This window comes from Monodon monoceros, unplaced genomic scaffold (assembly GCF_005190385.1).
Source record: "Monodon monoceros isolate NGI ecotype Baffin Bay Population unplaced genomic scaffold, NGI_Narwhal_1 Super_Scaffold_1, whole genome shotgun sequence".
NCBI lineage: Eukaryota > Metazoa > Chordata > Mammalia > Artiodactyla > Monodontidae > Monodon > Monodon monoceros.
In genome coordinates this window covers 55,097,615-55,117,467 of record NW_021703765.1, presented here as the reverse complement: position 1 = coordinate 55,117,467, position 19,853 = coordinate 55,097,615, and the positions used below count along the sequence as shown (strand labels likewise).

Genomic DNA, 19,853 nt, shown 5'->3' with positions numbered 1-19,853 from the left:
CTCTAGCTCTGAGATCCGGTTCTACAGAATCACACTGAGAGCAGTTTATGGGCCTGAATAATCTATGCTATTGCAAACTGGACCTAGTTTCAGCTTTCTTAGATTGCAAAACTAATGCATATATAGAGCTTAAAATGCCAGCTTATCTAGACAGATTTGCCAACAGACACGTACAACTGGAACATTTCTATTGAAACTATGTATGTTTGTAGAGCAAGTTTTTAAAAGATGGTAATTAACAAAATTAAAGACAATAGCACATTTTTTGGGCCTTTTCAAACACTGTCTACCCTCAGGGCCACGCCTGAGCCCCACCTCCTGCCTGGACCCCTCCCCTCCTCCCCCCACCCCATCCTCACCAGCCGTGTCTCTCTCGTGTGAAGGGTGCTCTTCAGCAGGAAGTCACACATGCTCACACCACCGTAAGGCTGTTAGGAAATCTGTCCCCAGCCTGCTGTAGCTGGAGGCTACGGACCACTTGGACTGCTCCTGCGGCGCCTGGCTCCGCGGGGACAACGCGGGAGGGCCAAGGCCTCCAGCTCAAAGCAGAAGACCCCCGAAGTCCCGGTGTGTGTTGGCCCTCTCACTCTGAGAGGCTGTCTGTCCCTGCTCACCTGCAGAAGGAGTCCAGAAGGATCCCTCAGTCCTGCAGTTTAAAATGTTAGCAACAGAGGACATTATCTTAGCCCCACCTGTACCATCACACTCAAGACATTTATGTTTCAGTGTTTGACTCCCAGATTAAATAAGTCTCTGAGCCCCACTGGCTATTTTTCTACAGTATGAGTCAGAACCAGCTCTTCTTGCTGTCCACATCCCGTCCGCTTCACCCCCCATCCCTGAGGCTGGCCCTCTCTTGGCCAGAGCTGCCAGGATAACCTTCCCGACCTTTGACCTTTCTTTCCCAGTTCAAGAACCCCCCGAATCTCCAGGCAGTTGAAACTCTTGGGGCCCCCATATGGTGAGGAAGTGTCTCCACAGCTCTGCTTCCCAGCCCAGTTGGTCTCCTCCCGGGATCATGCATCTCTGTCTCTACGCTTGGGACTGATGGAGGCCAGTCCTATTTCAAGAACCTGCCCCTGTGCCCTCCTCGGTCCTAAATTAATAAACAACAGCAGCAAGAGCAAAAACAATTTTATGAAAACGTTCCCTCCCCAGATTTTATCTATTTAATGAAATAATGCATATAACGTGATACGCTCTTATCATGCCTGGATACATATTAAGTGTTTAAGAAGTATATGTTCCTATTGTTATGGTTATATCAGTATTAAACATGTACTGTGCATAATAACAATAAACCACAATATAATATCCACTGCTTTTGCGTTTTAGATTTTTAATTCATTTGTTTTTGACCCTCAGGTCAAAGTCCCTTGGGGTAGGCGCTTTACAGTACTCTGGGTTCCGTAACGGCTAGTACAGAGCTGTGCACACAGTGGCGTCCGGTCAGTGTTCATGGATAAAATGAAGCGGCCGCAGCTCTGCCTCATACTCCCGGCCTCCACTCACACAGGGGGCTGCTTGGACTCTTGTGTAGCCGGGTTAGGCGGAATGTTTTATTTGGCTGTGTAGATGGAATGTTTGTGTGTATGTGGGTATGAATATTTAAATTCTCATTTAAAAACATGCTAGGATGGAATTCAAAATCTTTTTCTGGCAGAAAATCAAGCCTGTCTCTTCTCTATTTTCTTCTCCTTTCTCATGATTTTATAAATTACAGCTTGTCCCACTAAAAAATTATCCAGATGGCCAGTTCTTCACGTTACATTTTATTCCATGCAGAGAACGTGTCTTTGTTTCTAAAGAATTCCTTTCTTACCACATGTTCTATTCTTGCAGCAACTCAGTAAATTTTGGAATGAAATTGAAAAAAAAAAAAAACTAAACAGCATAAATTCTCTCAAAGTGTTCTAATTTCCCTACTTTCTTTTTTTTGTATAATCAACAGTGCCAAAGATGTTATATAAGTTTATTAACATCATCAATATCCATTTGGCAAAGCACCCACCATGTACAAGGTGATGTCAGGTATTCCATCATTTTTATTTGTGTTTAATATATTCAAAGAAAAGTCTAGGGACTTCCCTGGTGGCGCAGTGGTTAAGAATCCACCTGCCAATGCAGGAGACACAGGTTCGAGCCCTGGTCCAGGAAGATCCCACATGCCGTATAGGAGCTAAGCTCATGCACCACAACTACTGAGCCAGCACACTTAGAGCCCGTGCTCCGCAACAAGAGAAGCCACTGCAATGAGAAGCCCGCCCACCTCAACGAAGACTAACCCCTGCTCACCGCAACTAGAGAAAGCCTGCGTGCAGCAACAAAGACCCAACACAGCACTAAAGAAAGAAAGAAAGAAAAGAAAAGTCTAATCCCAGAGGTGGTTTGGCATAGTATTTCAAAGCCTAGATCTGGCATGAGGCTGCCTGGGTTTCAACTCCATCTCTACAACTTCCTAGCTCTGTGGCCTTGCATTGACTTATTTCACCTCTCTGTGCCTCCGTTTCTTCATCTATAAAATGCAGATAATAATAGTACCTATTTTGCGGTATATTGTGAGACTTGAAAGAGTTAACATAAAAGAGAGCTTAAATCAGGGTATAGCACAGAGTAAAAACTGTAGAACTATAGTCTGTTTTAGATATTATAATGAATATTAGACTAATGAAGTTGTGTTTTGATGGCATTCTCTCTTTAAATTTTTAAATAATTTTACTGCCTAAATTTAGTAGAAATAAAAAATTTATCTAGTTTAGATTAGTCTGGTCATCTTATGTAAAATATTCTACATGCTGATTCTCACTAACTAATAGTTGAAACAGATTACTCAAACAGTATTTCAGAATAGCTTATGGCAGAAAAAGTAGTATTGAATCATATTTTCTTGAAAGAAATAAGTGTTCGTCTTTATCCACGGTTACATGGATGCCCCCAGTCTTTAATATCTCAGTGTTGTTTATTTAAATAAAAAAACACAAGTTTTTAAACACCTCCCTTCAAGATTTAGTGAGATTCCTAATGTTTGTTCTTATTTCTAATTAGGATGATATTGCTTTACACACATTAAATTACAGTAGACGTTTGCCTTTGGTGTGTTAAGTAATTTAGGGGGAAGAGAATTGACAATATCTTCAATATGGAGCCTGCCTATATGTATTTGAACCTACAGAAGAGGTTTTATTTGCAGACTGTGGAATGATAAAAGGTCACCTCTTAAAATAGTGATCCAGAATGTATGCTCTGTAATTCTCCAAAAGACTCCTTAATGTATCGCTTACAGGGGAGGGAGGGGCAGCAGGACTCTGGTAAATCCTCTTGTATCTGTTAGAGTTTGGAGGACTTAGGTCGAAGGATGCTTTGTTCTCTGATGTGGCCTACTTTGGTTTTCCTTTTCCATCACACAGACTACACTCGTAAACTTAGCTCATAGGTTTGTCAAGTTGACGGAGTTGTGACTTGAGAACATCTCAAGACAACATGTGAATGCCCTGTTGACACTGAGTCAGTATTAGCATTTAACATGAGGGTTAGATGCATGTGGGTATATGTAAATATACACATATGTAAACATACCTTCACGCATACCCAAATAACTTTTACAATTTCACTTAAATTGAATTTAAAGCCATCCAAAAAATAGGATTATTTCATTATGATCCATAGCCAAAATATATACCTTTAACTTATGGATAATTTTTTAAAATTATGCTTGGAGCATTTTTGAGTTGAACTGTTCTCCAGGTGCTCCTCAGACAACTGTCCCGAGAAAGACTTTCACTTCTAAGAGAAATTTTGTTTTAAAACAATGCGTATTTATAAAAAGAGAAAAAACACTTTCAAGACCTTTGCAGAAATTAAATGTATTTCAAACCAGAATATTCCAATTTAAAATGCATTTGACAGTTTAAGCTATAAAAAAATAATACTGACATGTTCATATCACTTAACCAAAATATTAAAATTAAAAGGGTAAAAACAACTGATAGTAACAGAAACACTCATCGTAATCATGGAAACATACACTTATCACTTGAAATTGTTTTGATTGGATTAATAATGTAGCATATTCATCACTTTACTATTTAATTTACTGCTTAATGTTAACTATGTTGATAATATTCTGTTAGAAATTTTAAACTGTAGATTCTATCAGATCTTCTCCATGTATAGATTATACAAATTACTTAGTACATTAAGCTGGTTACAGCATAAAATTTTAAAGGCCATTAGTGTGCAATTTAGTATACGATCATATTCCTTGAGAATAGTTTATACCTTGGAAGTTTCTAGTAACAATACACTAAAGTACTTTAGAGGAAAGAAACAGACACACACACTTTAACATTCACTCTTGATGCATTTTTCCTTCCCTGTGTAGTTTACTGAAAATATTAACTACAACAGAACAGTTCAGATGACATTTTTGCACACAATCAAAGGGTATCTCCTAATGCATACCAAGTAAATGTCATATGTTGGGTCTGACTTTTTGGTATTAGTAACATTAATGAAATGACTAAGCTCATATCTCTAATGAAACAAAAATAAGTGTAGATTGCATTTAATTTTTATCTATTTCTGTATACACCAACAGGGTTCATAACCTTGGGATGTACTCTAGTCTTGATCAGTTTAAAATCTGTGAATATTCCAAATACCATATCAGGATCCCAGTAGGCTAGGTTGTGATGGGGGCCAAGTCCTCTCCAGGAGGGGGCTGGTTCTCCACCTCTGCAGTTGGGCCTTTGTTGTTTCATCTGGATGATGAGTAGAGATGCCAGGAAGCAAAAAGGGGCGGGTGTTTTTTTCTGTAAGGACAGAGGCAGCTCCTAGGAGGAAAGATTCAATCTGGGATAGCTAAATAGGGAGACGGGAAAGAGAGGAGCCCACGTGGGCTGACCTGGGGGACATTGATTAAGGTAGGAGGATGAGAAATTGAGAGCAGGTCCTGTGATGATTGAGATATTCAGTCTTTTTTTTTTTTAAGTTGTATGCTTGAACAGTTTTATGACTTATTTCTTTAGAAACTGATGTGCTGCTTAGGCCCAAGATAGCCCAGGTTTATTCAGTTCACACTGATGTGAACAATAAATATAGCTACAGAAACTTGTTATGGAAACACGATATAAAAAGATGCAGATTGTGACATCAGTAACATGAAAAGTGAGAGGAGAAGTAAAAGTATAGTTTTTATATGCAATGGAAGTTAAGTTGTTATCTGCTTAAAATAGGCTGCTATAACTTTAAGATATTTTATGTAAGCCTCATGGTAATCACAAAGAAAAAACCTGTAGTAGATACAAAAAGCGTACCACAGGGGGGAAGAAAGAAATCGTCAAATTGCAAAGGAAGACAACAAGAGAGGAAGAAAGGAGCAAAGAAAATATAAAACCTTCAGAAAACAATTAACAAGGCATTAATAAGTCCTTCCCTATCAATAATTACTTTAAATGTAAATGGATTAAATTATCCAATCAAAATACACAGAGTGACTGAATAGATAATAAAACAGGTTCCAAATATATGCTGCCTACAAGAGACTCACTTCAGCTTTAAGGACACACATAGGCTGAAAGTGGAGGGATGGAAGAAGATATTCCATGAAAATGGTTATCAAAAGAGAGCAGAGGTGTTGTACTTATGTCAGATAAAATAGACTTTCAGTCCAAAACTGTTGTGAGAGACAAGGGTCATCATGTAATGATAAAGTCAATTTATCAAGAAGATATAACAATTGTAAATATATATGGAGTCACCATTAGAGAACCTGAATTTATAAATCAAATATTAACAGAAGGAGAGCGAGAAATAAGTGGAAATTTTAGAATGAAAAATATAATAACCACAAATAAAAGGGATCATTAGTATTATATTTTGTATCAGAATGACTTTTTTAAAATTAAAAACTCATGAGCATTTAATTTGTGCCAGTCACTATACAAGGACCTTGCCTAGATTGTCTCATTTAGTTTTCACAAAAATCCCTGTACTGTCACCATTTTATAGATGAGGAAATGAAAAACAAGCCTCTGGTACTAGTAGCTTTAATACAGTTTTCTAGTTCTTATATCTGTGCTTTTCAGTGCTTAACTTGAGTAGTAATTCTCTTCTAACTTCTTAATTGGCCACGTTAGCAAGTTTTTAATATGTAGGATGATTTTACAGGCTGAATTAACCCCAGAGAAAAGTATTTTTATTTATTTTTTATTTTAAATTTTTATTGGAGCATAGTTGATTTACAATGTTGTGTTAGTTTCGGGTGTACAGCAAAGTGAATCTGTTATACATATACATATATCCACTCTTTTTAGATTCTTTTCCCATATAAGTCATTACAGAGTATTGAGTAGAGTTCCCTGTGCTATATAGTAGGTCCTTATTAGTTACCTATTTTATATATAGTAGTGTGTATATGTCAATCAGAAAAGTATTTTTGGAGTCAAATTTGTTTCATCCAACTCTTTGAAGTCTGAGTTATATAGATGTAGACTTCTTTTAACTCTACTTATGAAACTTTTCTTAATATTCATACATTTTTCTTACTGTGTGCATTAAATTTTCTAGTATTTTTAATGACAATTAAGTGACAATATCAGCTATTTTATGGACAAAAGTTAGAAAGTTTACCTGTAATATATCTTGGGCAAACTCACTTTAATATATCTTGGGTAAACTCACTTTTTTCTTTTTTTGGGGGGGGGGGGGGGGGGTCAGGTAAACACATTTTAAAGCCTCAGGAATTTGAAGAGAATTGACTCAGACCTTAGAATCTTACATATACCAGTTGGGTTTTGCTCATCTCTGTATTTGAGAACAATGTAATAGAAATTGCGTTATATCCTCAGTAGATACTATAACGTATTCTTGGAAATTTCCTGGTCTATATCCCTGGTCTCTCTCTCTCTCTCTCTCTCTCTCTCTCTCTCTCTCTCTCTCTCTGTATGTATATATATCTCATTTATACTTGCTCACAATCCTCATAGAAGTAAAATCGGTAACAGTTTAAGCCCTTTGTTAGCTTTTAAAAGTTTCCATAGAAAGTATTACAGATATTCTATAATTCCAGTAACCTGCATTTCAGTGTTTATCGTGCCTTTCAATACCATTGGCCAAGAAATCAATATTTTCTTAAAAATAAAAGATATTCATTTAACATACTATGTAAGTTTAAGCTACCCACATATTAAAGTTAAATGGCAGTGAGGACAAATGGTCTTCTGTTCACCAGGGAAGATCGTGGGTGGGAGGTGGGTGCTGCTTTTAGTGCGACAGGTAGGATGTAGGACCTGCCAGCGGGCTGGGGATCTTGGTGTCATCAGGGCCCAAGGCCAGGCTGCAAGGCAGGCAGCATTTATCTTGCTCCCTCCCGTTTCCTGGCTGACCCCCTTCTCTGAGAGTCTCAGCCCCTTAGCCTCTGGCAGGGGCAGCATCCAGGACTTTCCTGCCGCCTTTGCTGTGGGAGGCCAACCCCTCAGACAGTCTCTTCCGGGAGCGCTTCCCAATACGAGGCCCCCACTCACTCCAACAAGTAAATTCTTACGTTTTGAACCTAAGCGAAGAGACTTTAGCATGTAACCTCCCAGCTCAGATATGTTGTCTTATTTAGGTCTTAGAAAGAAAAGAATATAACTGGATAATAAAATGATTGAGATTAAAATACAAAAGGCAGTGGGCTTCCTGGAGGGGTGGCTTAGTTGCATTAGAGAACTCTTTACAGTTTAACTACATCCCTAATTCCTGGGCTACATGAGGTCATATTCCTAGATCAGGGCTCCTCCTGGGAGCTACTTGCCTTTTTGGGATGACTTCACTTTTCTGGATCAGGAAAAATGTAGTCAGTGACCTGACACTCTTCCTGAAATATTGCTGACCTCTGTGTTTTTATTTATGTTTTGAAGTACAGCACCCAAGGGGCTCTTTCATCTTTGCCATTTTGCTTAAATTTGTAACTCCTCCCTACCCTTATAACATCATGTCACAGAGAGAAAATGCTAATCAGTACTTGGGAATTCAGAGTCTGGAGGAGGCCGCTCTGGCTGGAAGGACTCTGGTGCCTGAGGCCCCTCTGGCCACCCTGAGGGTGTAGCTGCACAGGGGTTGGGAAGCTACCAATTAGGTGTGTGGTGACAGCTTAGTTATAACCTCATGGTCCAGACTGTCCATCTCCCAGGATTTGACAGATCATGGCCCATTATTTTCAGCAAAACAAGGTAGTCAGAGACAAGCAGGAACCACACTTGCTGCTTGGGTATGAGAAGATGAAAACATTGTAGATACAAGATGATCATATGGTTGGATGTGCAGAGCCTGGAGTCCAAGGGGTTTGGAAATCAGCAGGTGCTATCTAGACTCTTGGAATTGGAGCTGCACGGGAAGAATCCAAAATGAAGGTGGGATCCCAGCCAGTGGGTAAAGCACAGTAGGAGAGAATAATTCAGGGGGAGAAGCACATAGGCGACTGGCCAGCTGGTATCGGGGAAGCGGGGGCCTGGCTGCCTGGGTTGGGATTAGGAGGCAGAGGGCCTCCTAGTAGGAGATGGCCTGGCAAGTACCAAGTAGGAACGTAGGGCCTCTGTCCCTCGGATCAGGACCGGTCCTGAGAATACGAGGAAACTGCACCGACCTGTGGAATCAGGTGCCCCTGCTGTGGAAGGAAGGAGAATTGAGAGGCTGAGGACCCTCCCGGGCGTGACACCACCTGCCGTGATTCAGTGCCAGCCACTCCAGCGCCCCCTCCCCGCCCCCTGCCCCATTACAACCAGCAGGGGAGCCCCCAAGGACGCTGCTGCGTCCTTATTTTTCTCTTTCTCCTCAGATGTTAAAAATTCTACTTAAATATTCTGAAAAGCAAAACTAGTATTTTTAATGGCAGCCATTTTTATGTTTCCTTCTATTTATCAAGAGGGCTACTAGGATCTCAGTTTTTGGCTCTCTCCAGAAATCTCTCTTAAAGTTTGTCTGCAGCTGCCTAGCAGTTTTTTGCTTATTTAGCATTCAACCTCTATTCATCTGTCTTGCTGATGAACTTGGGCCTGACATATTTTATAAATTATTTGGTTGAACTGTATAAAATTCCCAATATCCTACTGTCTCTGACTTTTAAAAACTATATAGTTCCTGCTCTCTCTTCCTTCTTTTCCTGCCGGCAGCAAACACATGTTGAATTAAGGAGGGATGGGGAGCTGGTCTGCTGCATCAGAAGAACCCCGCCTCCCCCAGGACGCCCTCTCAGGCCTTCCCTCCTGGCCTGGGTTTTCATGCCTCCTTATCTTGGTCCGTTATGAGCTTAAATTTGAATATGCCACTTACCTATCCGTCAGAAGCTATCATTTTACCTTGACCAACATAGCCTTAAGTCACAGAAATTTCAGCTTATGTCAGCAATTTTCTAAAAAGACTGTGTCTTCAGAACCTTTTTCCCCGGTATTTGGCTAAATCAAAAGTAAGCGTTAAGTAGCTGTATCACACCTAGGACAACCACTTCAATCAGATTTTTCCTATGTGTACAGATTTATGCAGTCATGTATGTTCTTCCAAACACGCACGTACACACACACGCGCACGCGCGCGCGCGCATGAGTGAGGGTCTACATGTGCAGGAGGGCAGGCTGACATTTGGGATGTCATCTCTTTAACATAAATAGCATTGAACACAAGTAAGCACAGTGTTGCAATCCAGAAGCTTGTTCACAGCAGAGCCCAGGTTGAAAATGGTGCAGACAATGCAACCAAAAGCCCCCTCATCCTGTTCCTTTCGTACCTTCCCTTTGTCTCCCATCATTATCTTCTTTCAGGTTCTCCACCAGCATCTTCTGCAAAGTATTCTTTTGTCATTTAATATGGGGTGGGCCAAAAAGTTCGTTTTGGATGTTACGGAAAAACTGAAACGAACTTTTTAGCCAACCCAGTATATTCTTTTGAACTTCATGCTTTTTTTCTGATCTGTATAATCCTGAGATACTTTCTCATATGCGTCACCTCCCACAATCGAGAAATATTCCATTCTACTGATGCTCCGAGGCATTGCATTTAGTTTTGCATGCCTGAGTACCTGAGAGACAAAGAAGAGCTAGAATGGGATTAGGAAATAAATGAATGTTTAAATGAGTAAAAAGATTGATTAATGAATGAAGATTAAGGGAAACAAAATTTCTCTCAACGTAAGCAAGTACTGAACAAGAGGATGAATGGTAGCTTCTACAATCCTGGATAGATAAGCCTGAGGAAGAGACAGCATGAGTGTCATGCGGTACTAGTCATGTGGGGTAATTACATGCAATTTAGAAAATTCATGACCGTAATGATCATTAAAAAATCTCAAATTGGGAGTATGTACTAGATGGATAGCAAAGCTTCTGAGTAATGGTGTCTTCATGAAAACTCAGCTGTGCTTAAAATAAACATTTCCCCATCTCCCTTAGGTTAGCCTCATGCCTTTCAATTTTCATCTGCGGAAAGTTCTTTCTAAAAATCTCCCTTAAATCTCATATGCTGCAGCCTAAACCAATTGGTCCTGCTGGAAACTGCTTTATCACCTCTGCATTTCTCACCCAGGACCCAGCATGGGCTGACTTATCTTCCCCTGGACATTAACCGTGGCAAACCCTGTACTGCTTTCCCTGTGAATGCTTGCCTTGGCTACACTTTGCACAAAAATTACATTCCTTTTCTTTGATGGTGCTAAAAATGTTTTCCCACCTCTGCCCACGTGATTGATGCTAATAATTAAGTGATTTATTTTGGGGTTTCCCAAGAAGGTGCCAGGTAACTTTGGGAAATTGCTTATCCTGTGTGAGCCTGTTTTCTAACCTAGAAAAAAATATATCAATACCATCTTTGGGTATTTAGTACTAAATATTAGAGATAATATACGTAAAACACCTTGTATTGCAATGGGTCCATGTAAACACTCAATAGGGGTAGCTTTTGTTCTTATTATAAATTGTATATTCTTATATTTTATTTATATTCTCCAAAGTGCTTAGCATGTAGCACATGCTCAGTTAGTGGGTTGTTGAATCAATAACGGAATAAACTAAGAAGTAGTGCCAATTAATATTAACTACAGAACATGCATTCACAGGGGCGCCCCTGTCTGGCAAAGTACAGGTCCACCCTGGCATATTGGGCAAGGCTGGTGTTATCAGAACCACCCCATCCCAAAGTCCAGAAGGCCCGTTCTAGATACAGGTTGGTACTAAAGTCCTCTGAGGTTAGACTGTGTATAAGTGCTCCCTGGAAAACTCAAATCTGCTGTAAAACAGAGGAAAACTGCATTGCTCCCTGATTTTATCATGACTTTAAAATAGCAAAAGCAAACTTTCACATATCAGAAAGGATTTATTATGCACCGTATACCAGCAAATTTATAGTAAGCAGCAAGTGAGTTCCTAAAAAAAGAGCCAACTGCCAAGATACTGATGCATCTGAGTCTGTGCTCCCCAAATGTAAAGGATGGCAGCACTGTCATAATGAGAGCAGCTACCAGTAGAGTGTGTGTGTGTGTGTGTGTGTGTGTGTGCACGCGCGTGTGATTCCTCGTGGTCACAACAGCCCGTAGGAGCTGGATCTGATTTTCCCATTTCACTGGAGGGGAACTGGAGCTCGGTGGACCAGCTCCCTCGGTTGTGGGCGGGGAACCGTCTTGCCTGGTTGGCCCCTGACAGCATCTGCCTCGTTCCCGGCAGCACAGAGATTGGGGGCCTCTGGGGACAGGAACGTGGGCACAGAGACAACCGATCACCTGTGGCAGGGGCCAGAGCCTCTGCCCTGAGCCTGCTGTCAGCCTCCTAACACATCCTGGAGTCAGGATTCAGCCTTGACTGTGGCTCTCCTCTTTCACCCACAACTGGCCCTTCACGTTCAAACACAAAACTTCCTAGCTGGTTTCAGGAGGATGAAGCAGTCATCCAGATACAGTATTTCTGGGTACATGAATGATAAGAAGTAAAAGCATGATATTCTCTGATTACTGGTAAAGATGTTTAGTTACCCCATAGTATTTTGTGATACAGGTAGTCAAATTAGGGCTTGAATATTGGAGGATACAAACTGAGTTAGGTGTTTACATGACATTTTCGCTGCTCCATTGGATGTACACCTTTAGATTATTCTTAGATTTTTAAGTTTTTTTTTTTTGGCCTCATGGCATATGGGATCTTAGTTCCCCGACCAGGGAACCCAAGCCCTCTGCGTTGGAAGCGCAGAGTCTTAACCACTGGACTACCAGGGAAGTCCCTTAGATTTTTAAGTTTTTTAGACTGTGAAAACCGTATTGCTGATGACTGTACCTGTAATGTCTGCTGACCGGTGTCTATGGTCTGGCACCTGAGATCTTCGCAAAGGACAACATGAAAAGAAACTTAACCTGAGTGTGTTCAGTGAAAGGAGAATGTCTCTATTCAGCTTTTCAATAGTGGATGTACGTCTGTTCCAATGACAGTACGGCCCTGATGTATCACCCTAAACTGACGCCTGTGCTCTCATTTTTATACAAACCAGTGCCTTTGGCTGCCCGTATTCGGACATGAACTTGAAAAAGGAGGCAACGCTTCACGATCGTCTGCGAGAACAAACACAGGCAAATGTGGACTCAGACTCTGCACATTCAAAATCGAAAAACCTCTGTAGTTTGAACTTCAATGGAAAACATGAAAAGGTGAAGAGCCAGTCCAGGTAAGGAACTTCTGAAAATGTGAACCAGAGAGCAAAGCATGTAGAACAGAAAAGAACAAACTTGTGGGTAATAATAGTTTCTTGTGTTTCTTCAAAATCTTTCTTTATTCTGTATATTATTGTGTTCACTGGCTCATAGAATTCATCTAAGCCTTGACATTTATTTTAAAAATATTTTTTCTTACTTCATCCTCAAAAATTTGAATTTACCTCTAAGTGTAGATATTATATGTAGGCAACAGAAAGCAAATCTCACGTGTAAATTCTGTAAGACTCCCTGTATCTCTGGAGTCATCTCACAGGTGGCATCTCTCTGGGCACGTGGCCCAGTGTTCACATCCTCTTGGTCCCATCAGGATCCCCTCGCTCACCTGGTACTTGTCATCTTTAATCCAAAAGTCCCTCAGATATGATTTCCTTACTCTGAATAGTTCCTGTTTTGATTTATCGATGGCACATCATCCTTTTGTTCCTAAATGTAAACTTACGACTTTAAGGATCAGTTCTCAATTTTTATTTACTTATAATCATTTTCTTAGAAGCTACAGATGCAACCTTATTTGCTCTTTTTTAACCTAAATGAGTAAATAAATAACATTTTAAGATAAAAGTTTCATTCTCCATGCTGGGAATTATAAACACAGAAGAATCTAATTACAAGTAAACAACTGGAGACCAGACAGAGACGGAGCCATGAAAGGCTCGGCAGAGGTGAGAAGTGGGTGTTTTTCAGGCCCCGCTGCAGGCAGAAGGCGCTGGCATTCAAGGTTGAGCTTTCGAGGAGCTGCTATGGGAGGGGCTGCTGGTTCTCCGGACCACCATCACCCACCCCTGGCCCCCCACAGCCCTCGCCCAGCCCTGCCCTTCCCGTTCAGCACGTGGGAGAGGAATGTGCGCGCCTCTATGCGAGGGCAGACTTTCCAGGAACCCCTTTCTGCCCTTTCACCCTTCAGTCCCAGCGTGGATGCTCCTTTACTGCCAAGGCCTGTTCACTGGGAGAGTTTGGCTCCTAGGACACACTTTTCACGTGGAGCTTACATCCTGGACTGTGCATTTTGTTCTTTTCATAGAGCATCTAGGCAACGTTGCATTTTCGTTAAGCAGCTGATTTTGATCGTGGTCGCTGTGCACGGGGCCGCCCGTCACCCTCCGCAGCGCACGCCCCATCCTCTTCCTCCGGGTACCGCGCAGCCTCTCTGCCGCATGTTATCTTGCGTTTTCTCCTTTGCTGTACAGCCACTCCTCTTGCCGGAACTGTACGGGGTCTAGTTTTTCTTTACTGCTTTTCACACCCACACCATTTACAACTTCAAGTGACTGAGAGCTCGAACAGCTTTTCCATTTCCTAGTTGAGGGAGTTTTTTCTTTTTTTTTTTTAAAACTGTTTTCCAGGGAACAGCACTTGTTTATTCCAGAGACCAGTGCATCCATTTGCTGTTACTCTTTTTGTTCTGTTATCTTTCTTCCCCCCAAATAAAAACTCAGCCTCTCTTGTAAACATTTTAGACATTCATCCTTAATGTCAAAAGTCAGAGAGAATAAACAGCTCTTTGAACTGTTTTAAAAAACGATGACTCTGTCGTGTTCTCTCGGAGGTGAGCCCGGCCTTTCTCTTCAGCACAGGTGTACGGCTCCCCCGTCCCTAACTCACCTTTCAATACATTGTTGTGTGCTTTACCGTTTTGAGGGGTTTTTGCACTGAAATGTGTCAAATAAGCATAATTACTACAGATAGAAAAAGCAGAGAATGTTAGTTGATAACCAAGCAAAACAATTACACATGATCCTATTCTGTCAGATCCTGTTTCATGAATGCACAGAGCTGTGTGAGCGGCTGCGCGGAAGAGGGGGAGTCTCAAGGTCCACATCTCGAATTGTTAAGCCTTCTTTTTCTTTCACATCCGAAGACCAAAGCCATTCTTGCACTCCAATCCCCATCCTCTTTTTTTTTAAACCAGTCGTCACAACAAAATGATGTTCAGGTCAAGTGGTCTTGGCAGTAGTACTCACTTTGACCTGCTTCCTTCCCCATGACCCCCTGTTCACCGTGCTGAATTCCAGCTCAAGGAAAAAAAGAGAACAAGGAAATCGACAAGAATATGTAGGCTAATGATGAGCAGCTAAAATTTATTTCAACTCTTCTCACAGTTTACTTGTGGTAATCTCCTGAGGCTGCCTCTCCTCTAACCCAAACCTTTGCTCTCAAAATCACAAGATACCGTGTACAGGTGGAGGAGAATGTTTAAATCCCATCTCTCCTCTTCTACATGCTGAGGAAAAATAATTTGTGGTCGGCACGTGTCCAAGGATAGACAAGGGGGTGAAATTAGTGAAAATCAGGGTTTTAATTTCCTCTGGCGTCCAGTGCATCCATGGTCACCGAGCCCTGGACAGGCCTGCTCTAACTTCTTATACAAGCAACACTGTCACCTTAGCATCTCCAGGCTTCTTGCAATTCCAGTGCAAAATATAAAATTATCTCTTGACCTTCTTACAAAATCAATTAGGTGCTGCCCAAAAGTTCAGGGAATTTTGTATTTTCCTTAACTGCATCCCAGTTTTGTGTTTAGTTTTAAAAAGCATGTTTGTTCTCATGTTAGTCTTTGGAGAGGGAGTTATTATTAGTAAATTTTAAGTCTCCGTGATTTAGTAGTGGAAATAGTCTATTTATGTTCACATTTTCTTAGTAGAGGGTCAAGTTATGAATTCGAGTGCATTATATACTACTAAATGTTTATAGGATTCATCTTCATGGTAGTACGATTGCATGTTAATATAAGTTTAAAGAGTCAGATTCACATTAGGTCGCCATTACTGAAAAACTGTTATGCTGTGGGCTTCCCTGGTGGCGCAGTGGTTGAGAGTCCGCCTGCCGATTCAGGGCACACGGCGGGTTCGTGCCCCAGTCCGGGGAGATCCCACGTGCCGCGGAGCGGCTGGGCCCATGAGCCATGGCCGCTGAGCCTGCGCGTCTGGAGCCTCTGCTCCGCAACGAGAGGGACCACAACAGTCAGGAGGCCCGCATACCGCAAAACAAACAAACAAAAAACTGTTATGCTGTAAATATATTCCCTCTTTTGGTGCTAGTAGAGTGATCAGTACTATATTCATGGTGCATTAAACGGACGCAAATGACCTTAACACTTGAGCATCTTTCATCTGGGAACATACTCTAGGGTGGATACCTTAATTTGTTTGACAGTTTATAGTTTTCAGATACATTACCTTTAAAGTTTCCCGTAATCTTGTGATTTAGGCAAAACAGACGTTATTGTCATTATATTGTATATGTTGTATATACATATATACAACTATATATATGTTGTGTATATAGTATTGTCACTTATTGATGAAGAAGTAGAGGTTCTTACTAGTAGCTAATCCAGGACACAGGTCTTCTGGTTAAATCCAGCATATTCTTAGTTCAGTAAACTGACAATGGCAACGAGAGATTTATCAGCAGTAATACTGATACTGATGTCATACGCTTATTAGCTTGTGCTACAAAGCGTTGTGCTGAACAATTCACATACACGGTCTTGTGAATTTTATCTCATCCTCACAACAACTCTGTGCGTGGAAAGTATCCTGACTCTGGTTTTATAATGTAGGCACCCGAAGGTTCAGAGAGGTTAGGCAAAGTGTGCAGGACCACACAGATAATTAGTAGAAGAGGTGGGGTCTGAGTCCAGAGCTACCTGACCCTAAATCCTATACCTGTTTTCAATGGCATCAGGCTGGCAAAAGGATGGCAGTTGGAGGCTCTGAAAATGCCTGGCTGGGTTTATGTTTAGACTTTCTACTGCTCTTCAGGATTCTCAGGGTCATCTTGTGAGGCATTTATTTCTTATTTTGTGAACACAGAACTACTGAAGGGGAAGAATCTCAACCATGTGTGCCCCAAACTATTTATTCTTATGTATACTATATACTGCAAGACTTCCACCTGAACACGTTTCTTTGTAATAGGTTCTAAAGGCTTCGATCTGCAACGGGGGAATAAAATTATACTCATTAGACAGTTTCATCATAAGAAAATTACTGGAAATGCAGCTGCCCCCCCCACGCCCTATATTATGTTAGCTGGCTTCCCCGGGCTTGTGTAGGACATTTTTTCCAGTCCCCTTCCCCATCCACCTGGGTATTCTTTAATAACAACTTCTGCCTCTGATTTACACAGTCGGCAGGACCATTAGTTAAAGGAGCTGTCATATTCAATCACGGCTATTAAGAAAACCTAAGAAAATGCCTAATATAGCTCACTTTGTTTTTCCTAATGCCTGCCATATTATAAATTTTACGTACTTCGCAAAGGCCTATATTGACAATAAAAATGGCTGGGAAAGATTATGGTAATCGCAGAGAATGGCAGGCAGTGGAGTAGTTCCTTAATGATCCTCGTAATAAACTGCTCAGCTATGAGCCAACTAGCTTGTTTGCACGACTCAGATTACCTTCTATGAGGTCCGTTCTCAGAATTTAACCAGTGTTAGCTGGTTGTTTCGTGTATGAACCTTCCAAGTCCTTAAAGAGGTTTCCTTGAGTCCGTCAGCCTTTGATCTTGCTCCTTCCCATGTAAATTCTCTGCTTTCGGAGGCCAAGCCTCTGGGCTCCCGCTCACACCCTGTCACCATCCGCAGTCGTGTTCTTCCTCCTGCGCGGGTGCCTTTGTTCCCATTCTTCCTGCCTCCTCTACTCCTGCTGCGTGTTCTCTTCTCCAAGGCTCATCTCTGTCTTGAAACTTTCCACAGCAGTTCAGCCCGTGTGAGCTTCTTGACCTTAGAGATGGTGTTTTACACATCTGTGTATTTTTCACGCCTAGTTCAATGCCTGACGCTTAGCCGGTACTTGACAAATCAAATAGATGTTGAGCACCCGTGCGGTGCCAGGACTCTGCTGGGCCCTGGAGTGTGGATCGGATGAGAGCGAGGCCCCTTCCTTGTGCTTTGGGTCTGCTCCACGCTTTGTGTCTCCTTGAGCCTTTTTGATACTTGTTTTGCACATGTGCCTTATTTTCTCAAAAAGATTGGAGGCTGCTAAGGAGCGAGAAGCAGTTTTTATTATGCTTGCATTTTTCCTTCACCACTGTTCGCATTATAGTTCTTAGTGAATCGTAGTTGACTGATTCAGGTACATACGTACATTTGTTTTCCCATAACAGTCTCAATGTCTTTACCTGTAAAATGAATACAATATCCGAGGCTTAGGTTTTTGAACAGAGGTGTATAGATGCAGATAGATAGAGATGTATGACTGGGCCTGGAACATAGTAGAAACTATTGAAATAATAATTCCATATCTTTCTTCCATTTTTATAAAACTTGTTGATCTTAAAGTCTTGCAGTTGGACTGGTTCTAGCTGTGTCTGTAGCACACATCTTTGCACCAAACATAGAAATTTAGCCCTTTGTTTATTTACTCGGAACTAAAGTAAACTCCTTAATCAAGTGAGCAGTGATCAAAACACCGGACACCCAGGGTCCTCAGGGTCTGTGGAGGACTGTGGTTGGACAGGAAGCCCCCGGCTGTCCGGACAGCCCCCTCCCACTCCATACTTCCAGCTGGACTCTGAGGGACCTCCAGCCAAGTGTGATGACCCTGGAGCTTTACAGTTGGAAAAGGACTCAGAAGGTTATCTCATCCAACTTCTACAACAGAGAAATAAGGCTGTTAAAGTCAAGCATTTAGTCCTTTATTGACACTGTCATTAGTGGCAGCCCCGAGCCCTCTGACCCCGGGTCATTGCTCTGCTCACCATCCCATCCCTCCTCCTCCCCCAGAGTGAGGTCAGAACAGAGCCGGTTTATGGCGTTATAAATACCTGAACAGCATGTACCTCCCTGAATTCAGGATCCGGACCATAGCCATTCATCTATTCATCATTTATCCATTGAACAAACCCTTAGAAAGGCACTGTTCCAAACTCCAGTAAGACAGCAGTTAAGAAAACAGACTAAAATCCTTGTTCTTTTCTTTTTTTTTTGCGGCACGCGGGCCTCTCACTGCCGCGGCCTCTCCCTTTGCAGAGCACAGGCTCCGGATGCGCAGGCTCAGCGGCCACGGCTCACAGGCCCAGCCGCTGCACGGCACGTGGGATCTTCCTGGACCGGGGCACGAACCCGCGTCCCCTGCACCGGCAGGCGGACTCTCAACCACTGCGCCACCAGGGAAGCCCCAAAATCCTTGTTCTTATTAAGCTTTCACTTAGTGGTACAAAAACCCACGCTGGTAAGTGGTGGGATGAGGATCCGAACTCAGGCAGGACGGCTTGTCCCCGCAGCCCAGGCACTGAGCTAGTTCACTCATGGCACTGATGTTTCTTCATCCAGCGGGTACGTGCGGAGCGTCTGCTGTGGCCCAGGGGTCCCGTCCCCGCGGGGAGCGTATTTTCAGGGAGAGGAGACGGAGGAGGGAAAACAAAGATAAACCAAATGGAAGAGAGACTCACAGACTGTGGTAACTGACAAGGAGTGAAAGGGGACCTTGGTCTCAGCAGTTACGCACCTTAAATTCTTGGAGACCCTAGGCAGATCCAGGCCATTAAGACAAGTTAAAAGGTTCTGTTGACTGTTTTGCAAATTGAAACCAAAACCAGCCTGTCAAGATCAGCTCAGGGGTGTAGACGGAAGCTGTGATGCGATGAAAGGACCTGGCCTCCTGGATTCCACTTGCCTCTGTGCCTCTGGCACCTTCATTGTAGTCTTGCGTTTCTAAACAAATTTATAGTCTTGCTAAAATGTGATAAAATAACCAATGTATGCCTTAGAAAGATCTTTAAAAATGTCCTTCTATGCTGATTTTCATGAGGCATTTTATGATTTATTGTGGATCTCTGGATTTCTGGAATCCTGCCTTGGCTCAGGCCCTTAGTAATTAAATGCTGAGAACAGTATGTGCTAAAGTGTCCGTGGTTTCTTCCGTCAAGGAAATATTGGTGTTCCCAGTCCCCAGAAAAACAAAACTTTGTTGCCTAAGCAACAGCGGGCATTTTTTCTCATCCACGTACTTCACCTGGCTTTAAAGTAATTATTTTCTATTTATTGTAAATAGCAAAGTTGTGATGTTTAATGTCAGTTTTTTCTTATAACTAAAGCAATGCTTGTGTGTTATAGGAAAATTAGAAAATATAGACTAGTAAGAAAAAATAAAAGTTGAAAACATTATTAATACTCAGG

At 41.9% G+C, this 19,853-nt stretch overlaps 1 protein-coding gene across 6 annotated transcripts in view; it reads left to right on the top strand.

Moving 5' to 3' along the window:
• The window catches only part of L3MBTL4 (L3MBTL histone methyl-lysine binding protein 4), a 352,211-nt gene that overhangs the window by 241,599 nt on the left and 90,759 nt on the right, over positions 1 to 19,853 (top strand). For all 6 annotated transcript variants that reach the window (XR_003794451.1, XR_003794450.1, XM_029228654.1 and 3 more), the window contains one exon: positions 12,505 to 12,678. Coding sequence is in view for 4 of the 6 variants with exons in the window: in XM_029228654.1 (XP_029084487.1) it covers positions 12,505 to 12,678 (174 nt within the window). In the remaining 2 variants the exon portion in view is untranslated. The remainder of the gene's footprint in view (positions 1 to 12,504; positions 12,679 to 19,853) is intronic.